A 7,755-nucleotide genomic window follows, 5' to 3' on the forward strand; every position below is an offset into this window, starting at 1 on the left:
TGAACGTCCTTGTTATTACCGTTGTCATGGTGACTAAGTGTAAGCCAATCAGCTGACAGGAAGACATCTGTTGCATAGCGCGAGCAAAACAATAATTTCAAACAGACAAATAGTTTATCATTGAAAATTTTGTCGTTCGAGTATCATTCCTAAAAGAGAAGACATTGAGGTAGGTTTCACCCCGTTCTTGTCAACAAATTTGCCACTTTGATGTGCAGAAAGAAAGGCACTTTCGCAAATTGTGAAAGACTTAACGGTGGGATTCTACGCGTGTTTCATGTTAGCTTTCGATTTTCGTGACTGTACATGTTTCTGAATGGGAAAGCTACGTAGAAGTGGAGTTAGGGTTTCCTTCGGGCGCCGATAATTTTTTGAAAGGTGCAGTCGTTTCGCGTTCACTGTATTCGTCAGTGAAATAAGCCGTTTGTACGCCACGTATGCCGCAGTAGTAGGAATATAGAGAGAAACGAAAAGCCTTCCTTACTTCTGTTTGAGTTTTGCTCACTTGTGTTTTCAGATTAAAGCGGTATGGCATCTGTTCAGTCAATTGTCTCGCCAATTCCTCAACCTTCAAGACCTAAGTCAGTGTCAAGACCAAAGCGATGGAGCGAAGAAGTCGAAGAAGGTATTATGTGTTTTCAAAACCGTGTTTCAAAGGCCTTATATGCCGTTTACATCTTATTGTTAATGAACAAATCCCATAGCATACAATTTATTTGTAACTATTATGCGCCTGAAAATGGTGATCGTTGATTTTTACTTGTTTATGTCAGTTACAAATTTATATATAAAAAAAACAAGCCAGAAGCACAAAATTAGAGGAGAAAGACAAAAACCTTTGGATGGCTATTGAAGGATGGATTATGCAGGATGAGAAGTCTCTCAGTTCATGTGTCTGAAGGAGTACTTGCCTTTATTACATCCAGGCATTTCACCATACACCTGTATTTTTAATTTTCCGTGCACATATCCTTCATTTGAAAAGTGGATTTAAATAAAGCATTTTAAATCGTGAAATCAACATTACATTGATAAATTCCAAAATTAATTGATTTTTGGTTGGAAACAATTTGGAAAATTACACACGGCCCACAATTTTCACAGATGTCTGTTTCAAGAACTGTAATGTGATCGTTTTGTTTGTAGATTTTTTTTTTTGGAGGGGGGGGGGGGGGGGTAAAAATTTTCCAGCCAGTTTTGAGTTTTATTAAATCCTTTATCCAGATTATAGTGTTAATCCTTTTCAAACCAAAACCAAATTTAAACAATCTATGATGTGTTCACGTAATGTCTTGTGCTCATTTTTTATAGCATACAGATTTCAAATTGCTGGGTACAGAGATGTACATGAGTATCGTGATGTCAAGCAAAAAGAACCAGTAAGTTGCTCATTCTGTTTCCATTCTGACCATATGATGGAACTGGGAGGGGGGGGGGGGGATCATAAAACATCATCCTGATGACAGAAATGAAAAAATTATGTAACATTTGTGTGTCTGAAACACTTGCTGCAGCAGATATATTTATCGTTTTTGCAGTGTCAAATGATTTATATTTCCTACATATTTGTACTCTTCGAAAATTTTGCTGTTAAAAAATTAATATAGCCTGTTCAACAAATTGATGGCAGTTTTCTCTGGACTATACTCTTCTAGACCATACAATGATGTCATAAAATATTGAAAGGACAACCAGCAAGTGGTTTTAAACGTTTTATGACATCATTTTATGGTCTAGAAGGGTATAGCCCATAAAAAACTGCTGTCGATTTGTTAATTACGATAAAAATCATGACAGCAGTTTTTTGCAATGTGATTGGACTCACTTATGTTTCTTACATGGTACTCTTAACAAATTGCAATGGCAGTTTTCTCTGGTCTATATTCTTCTAGACCATAAAATGATGTCAAAATGTTGAAAATTCAACCATCGAGTGGTTTTGAACATTTTGTGACGTCAGTTTATGGTCTATAAGAGTTTATAATCCATCAAATATTTTCGCTCGCGCGCGATTGGTCTAAATGCCTCACGTGACCGAATATACCCCAGCTAAAACTGGATTAACGATGGTCAAGGGTAGGTAACTTCAAGTTTAAATGTTTTGTTCAGAATTGACACTAAAAACCAGAGATAGTTTTTGATTGTGTAATGTACTCTGTTCAGCATTTTCATTTGTAGTCCACATTGTTTTCTTTCCTCGTTTTCTTATAATGGTCAGTAATTTAATCCTCTGCAGGTAATTATCTTTTTGTTTCAGTAATTTTTACAAACATCTTTAACTTTTTTCCTAGGATCGTTGGCCACATAATGGTTATGTGAAGAAGCTTCAGCGGAAAGATGGCTACTTTATCTACTTTGATAGGACCAGAGAATGTGCTGACAAAGACGTCTACAAGTGCAAGCTATATGGATATTGAGCAATTAAGAAGTTCATAAACTGGCAAATAGTATGAAGGGCTGAGAATTATGGAGATCATCATCCACTATTTATGGGACAAAAGGCAGTGGAACTTAGAAATAAATGAATTTTGATTTCTTTTGTTATAAGTTGTCATGTGTATAGTCAAATTATATAACAACAAATTGTTAAAAAAAATAACAAATTGTTCATTAACAGATTGCCATGTCAATATTTTAGAAACTGTATATAATATATTTTATGTGTACAGTGTGTTTGTGTTTGTTTGTTTTTTTTTCTATTGGCTAGGACATCTTAATGCATTATTGTACCGAAAATGTATGATTTTAAGTCTGCGAGAGATTTTTACACTGTTATCTGAGTTTTATGTAAAAAGGTTTTGTTTTTAATCTTTTTGATTGCTCACGATAAATAAAAGTTTAATAAGTTGTAAATGTTTGTCATCGTTTCTGGTGCAATATTAGCTAATTTTTTTTTTTTAACCAGGTGAATATTTTATGGAATGTTCTTTGTAGATAATTCAGGGAGGGGGGGGGGGGGGTGGGAGTGGCAAAACGGAATTCCCTTAAAGCCCACAGAGGAAACATTTCCCGGTGAAATTAGTCTGTGGACGGAAGGGGATACAGTAGACCTGTACCCTTCAAATTTCTATTTTCACTCAACCCTGATAACCTGCAACTGCATGGTTGTTTAGGGCTGGGAGCATTGTTCTGTTGTTCGTTCTTTTGTTCTCTCGACCCTAGTAGAGATCTCATTTTCATCTCGTTGAATTTGTAATATTGCAGAAAGGGAAGCGCGGGGAGGATAAACTGGTTAAATAATGGCATACAGTAATACCTCCCCACACAGTGTTAGGTCAACACAGCACTGTTGCTCACAAGTGTTTTAGCACTGCATACGAAGCATTCTCTGACCGTTACGAATCAGTTTTCTTTTTCTTAGTTTTGACGCGACATACTCAATGCTGCTCTTCATTTTACTATCCATACTTTCTTCACAGTCCTTTTGTTGTTATTGTTGTTGTTTACTTTTGTTCCGTTTGCCCATACGGGCAATAAGATTTTGTTCCGTACTCTAAACTTTTTGGGACTCAATATAGCTACAATACTCAATATAGCTACAGATTCCGGCCTTTTGGATCAGGTTAAACAGGTATATTTCGCAGTAAGATCAACATGATCTGAGAACAAACAGGGACAGTAAACAGTTCGTTTATCTTCAGAAAGACATTACCCGCCTCAGAAATTCCATCCCCGGAAACTCAGGGGCACCCAACGGATCGTTTCGGTAAATTATCTGTTCGGAAGGTGACCTTAATCCCTACAATTTTTTTAAGGGAATTTTCACCTCGAAAGTTCGTGATATGGGAAATGCCCTAGTAATTTCGAAAAGACTCAAGTTCCCCTAGAATGACCGAACAGATAAAAATATTATAGGACGGCCTCAAATGAACCTACAGAGCTTTAAAGGCACTCCAGATAGCCTAAAATTTCGTATCAAAGGATTTGAGAGAAAACTGCCGTTGGGTGCCCCTGACTAGTCGGTTGGAAGGGATTTTTTTTCCACGGTCAGCTGGTAGAAATTCAGATTACACTGACAAGTCACCTTAAACTTTTAAAAAGCTGAAAACCTGATCCCTATTCTTTTCCAAGGAGCAAAAACGTCCTTAAATTTGAGAAAAAAGACCCGAGGAAAGCATTCAGTTTGGAAAGCCAACAGTAGCTCGTAAATTCTCATGAAAGAATGCAAACAGATCAAAAAAAGTGTTTACTTATATTATTATTATTATTATTATTATTATTATTATTATTATTAATATTATTATTATTATTATTATTATTGTTATTGTTATTGTTATTGTTATTGTTATTGTTATTATTATTATTATTATTATTATTATTATTATTATTATTATTATTATTATATAAGATGTAGCAGTGTAATTGCGAGTGATTTTCTCTCTCAACATCCGACTCCAACCCACGGACTTAAGGAGACAAAAAGGGTTTTTACTTGATGGAGAGCACCCGCCTAATAAGGTGGGCTGTAGAAAGAAGAGTTATTTTCTGGAGTTCGTGAATGTTGATGTTGCCAGGGATTTTGTTGGTGTAGTTTTCTATCTCCTTTTGATGGTGCCACGGGCTCCCAAAACCACTGGGACTGTTGTTGTTTTGAGCCCCCACAATTGCTTTATTATTATTATTATTATTATTATTATTATTATTATTATTATTATTATTATTATTATTATTATTATTATTATTATTATTATTATTATTATTATTATTATCTGGACATTTAAGTAGTCAAGACACTATGTTCTCACCTTTTATTTACCCTCTTTAACAACTAACCCTTACAAGTTGAGCTGAAACTCGTCGGTGTAACAACCTTGAGTGATCTAAACCTCCGAGTTACATTTTTGCTCTTTCTACTTGAACTGAAACTGAAGCTTGAATTTGCAATACACATCAATGCTGCTCTTAGCTGCCTCGATGTTGTTTCGGCCACCGCGATAAATTCGACTCAGATACTTTCCGTTATCTGCCTTCAGAACGACGGTGCCATCAGCCTGATTGTAGACTTGAAACCTGGAGAAGACATCTGGACTCGATTTGGCAGCCTCAATGAAATCAACAGAGCCACGACGGATTCTGGAGAGGTATTTTCCGTTGTCTGCCTGCAGTGTGAGCTTTCCATCAGGACACGCTTTTGCAAGGAACTTTGTGGTGGGATCTGGGGCCGATACCGACTTTACCGCCTCAATATTATTTTGCCCATTTTGGGTGTAGTAGATACGGCTGAGAAACTTGCCGTTATCAGCCTTCAAACTCACATAAACGGAGCCTGAAAATATATGAGATGTAGCGATCCGTTACGTTTGTTTCGAACGAGAAATTAAAATTACAATTGTTTTAAAGGTCAATAAAATTGAATAACGATAAGCAGATTCTACTTTGATACTTGTTTAAGCCTCACATCAGAACGATATTTTATTTGTTTTATAGGTTAATGAAAAACATTGGCAAAATATTAAGTGATGAACGAATGAGCTATTGACTACAACACTCTTTGTAGCACGAAGTATATTTTTATTATGTCGCCCAAAATGAACTGAATAACGAAGCACAACCCTTCCGCAGAAAGAATGGATCATACATAGACGAAGATGGAATCTTGTGGATTTATTCTGTGTTATTTCAATATCTTACCGTCACAGCAATCGCCGTAAGCCCCATCGATGGCAAATACGAGCATCACGCAGAGGAAAATCAACTTCATGGTGAAAGATTCTGAAAAAGAAAAAAGCCTGACCGATTAAATATTTTTAAATATCCGTTTATACAAAACAAAATCAGACTTTAAAACAATGAATTCTCTGAATATTTCATGCGTATTGAAGAAACAACTGAATTCTGTAAATAGTGAGTGATCATGCGGCTTTCGGCAAAATTAAAAAATCCACTGCTCTGCGGTTGTTTAAACAACATACCCTTCTTTTACCATTAATGAGCTGATTTCAATTTTATCTATGGCTGGATGGCCATAATCTTAATCTTTAAAACGTTTCCATCAATTGAGCAAAATAGTAAAACTCTAAGACGTAACATAACCGATCGTGATTAACCGATTATTAAAAAACTAGGCAAAAATTATCATCATGATTCTCCACTTTGGATTTGGGGTTCTATTTTCCAATCCAAGTACTTAGATCGAGTTAACAGATATATTAATCGTAGTTTCCGATTTAGTTATGCTTCAATTAAGGCCCCAGCGAATCAACTGAAAAACAAAGACGGAGATAGGAACAGCAGATATCACTGAACTGCCCACATTAACAATTTATTAGAAAGCAAGGGCAATTATCGTTGACAATTTCAGGCATGTGAAAGAAGTCTAGCGGAATTCAGTAACTAAGATAGGTATCTTTCTATTGGAAACTACAATTTCTTTGTCATTCTGTTAGTATTTCAACACTCTTTTCAACAAAATTCAGGCAATGTTCTCAAATGCAAACAATAGTTAATCCAAATAAGACTTTAATTTGACCGTTAAGAATTTTATGCTGCTTATTTATCCCTACTAATAATTAGCACTGCTAGCGGATCAGTCAAACATGCATTTCATAAGTGAAAAAAGGACACGGAGATGATCACCCGTGTAGAGATTGCATGTATTCAAATTGAAACAAATTCTCTAGATCTGTAATAGAAGCATATAAAATATTACATAGCACATGTATTATTTTATCCGTATTTAAACTGTTCAGTTGAAAACCATTTGGTCGAGATAAAAATGTTCTTAACTGACTTTCAGCCTGGGTAATGTTCTTAAATTTTAGTTAATCTCAGCCTCAATGTTCTTATAAGAAGGTGGTTACATAGAAAAAAAGAGTGTGTTGATGCTGGGGTAAAGGTTTGACCGATCGACGTTTCAGGTGTGTCACGGAATATAGTGATGAAAACAAAATGGGAATTAGAAAAAGCGGACTGTGTTCAACGGGCGATGGCAGCTTAATAAACTAGGTGAAGCGGCTGGTAAATTCCACATTTGGGGAGACACTAGAGACTGTTAGTCGTAAGATCTTTCTCCCAGAATTTCAGGTCTTTGAGAATTCCCTATAGACTGCAAAAAGTCAGTGTTCCAGACTTCAAGCCGCTTTGTAAAAGAAGGGAGAAGCCGAGATGAGGAGACTCCCTCTAAACGCAAGAGTGTGGAATCGAGAAAACTGATTCGGACTATCTTGGTTACTTACTGCTATACTGTGACTTAACCATCAGAATAGCTTATCCAAATTAAGATTGTTGCTCTTAATACTACTGAGGATAAATTGAGGAAACGTTTTCCGTTGTAGCACTCACCTTCAGTCAGCACAGCTAGCTCTTAAACACGAACTGATATTTCACTATAGTCCAAAGTGAATTTATGTTGCTGATCAACGACGGAATTCAATTAACATTGGAGAAGACCGCGTTTACAATCACTCAAGTTCAAATTATTGCGTTTTAGCTTTAGTTGCCTGTAGCAATCACTCTTTTCCGAGCCGCATGATCACGCTGCGATATTTTCAAATATTGATTAAAATAACAAAAGGAGTTTTAAGACTAGATTAGACAAGTTTTCAAAATTATTGGTATACATTTCAAAGATCTTTTTTTTAATTCTCTCCGAAGCAACATTAAAATGAAATGTCAATGGACTTGTGTGCTTAATCAGCCCCTGTAGTCGCCTTCGCCTGCAAGTTTGGCTGTATTTCCAAGATACCAATTAAGGCTGATAAGAATGAATGTAAATTTTAAAGTACTTGGGTGGATTGTTTTGCAGGCGATTGTAAA

General features: G+C 35.9%; 2 protein-coding genes across 3 annotated transcripts; one reads left to right on the plus strand and one right to left on the minus strand.

The window, feature by feature from the left end:
- The first annotated feature begins 27 nt into the window (after positions 1-27).
- Positions 28-2,853, plus strand: LOC146458372 (meiosis expressed gene 1 protein homolog). The gene is made up of 4 exons (XM_085090795.1): positions 28-169; positions 518-625; positions 1,312-1,379; positions 2,292-2,853. Exons 2-4 carry the CDS (start codon positions 529-531, stop codon positions 2,415-2,417), a joined length of 291 nt encoding a protein of 96 aa, XP_084946921.1. The 5' UTR covers positions 28-169; positions 518-528; the 3' UTR covers positions 2,418-2,853.
- A 1,882-nt stretch (positions 2,854-4,735) lies between these two features.
- On the minus strand, positions 4,736-7,377 carry LOC146458373 (uncharacterized). Of its 2 annotated transcripts, none has more exons than XM_085090782.1 (3): positions 7,282-7,377; positions 5,632-5,712; positions 4,736-5,266 (listed from the first exon to the last, which is right to left on the minus strand). In XM_085090782.1, the coding sequence occupies exons 2-3, from the start codon at positions 5,699-5,701 to the stop codon at positions 4,851-4,853; spliced, it is 486 nt and encodes a 161-aa protein (XP_084946908.1). In that variant the 5' UTR covers positions 5,702-5,712; positions 7,282-7,377; the 3' UTR covers positions 4,736-4,850. The 2 variants fall into 2 exon arrangements, with proteins under 2 accessions (XP_084946908.1, XP_084946907.1); XM_085090781.1 differs by lacking the exon at positions 7,282-7,377 and adding an exon at positions 7,176-7,212.
- Between the last annotated feature and the right edge of the window lie 378 nt (positions 7,378-7,755).

This window comes from Pavona decussata, unplaced genomic scaffold, assembly GCF_977016875.1.
Source record: "Pavona decussata unplaced genomic scaffold, jaPavDecu1.1 SCAFFOLD_233, whole genome shotgun sequence".
In the NCBI taxonomy this organism is placed as follows: domain Eukaryota; kingdom Metazoa; phylum Cnidaria; class Anthozoa; order Scleractinia; family Agariciidae; genus Pavona; species Pavona decussata.

Excerpts from the sequence above, each read along its gene's own strand:
- LOC146458373 (XM_085090781.1), bottom strand. The coding sequence starts at position 7,197 with ATGGTTAAGTCACAGTATAGCA. Across the intron at positions 5,713-7,175 it reads GGTTAAGTCACAGTATAGCA|AATCTTTCACCATGAAGTTG; the intron begins GTAAGTAACCAA and ends TTTCTTTTTCAG. Across the intron at positions 5,267-5,631 it reads TTACGGCGATTGCTGTGACG|GCTCCGTTTATGTGAGTTTG; the intron begins GTAAGATATTGA and ends ATATATTTTCAG.
- LOC146458372 (XM_085090795.1), top strand. The coding sequence starts at position 529 with ATGGCATCTGTTCAGTCAATTGTCTCGCCAATTCCTCAACCTTCAAGA. Across the intron at positions 626-1,311 it reads GAGCGAAGAAGTCGAAGAAG|CATACAGATTTCAAATTGCT; the intron begins GTATTATGTGTT and ends CATTTTTTATAG. Across the intron at positions 1,380-2,291 it reads ATGTCAAGCAAAAAGAACCA|GATCGTTGGCCACATAATGG; the intron begins GTAAGTTGCTCA and ends CTTTTTTCCTAG.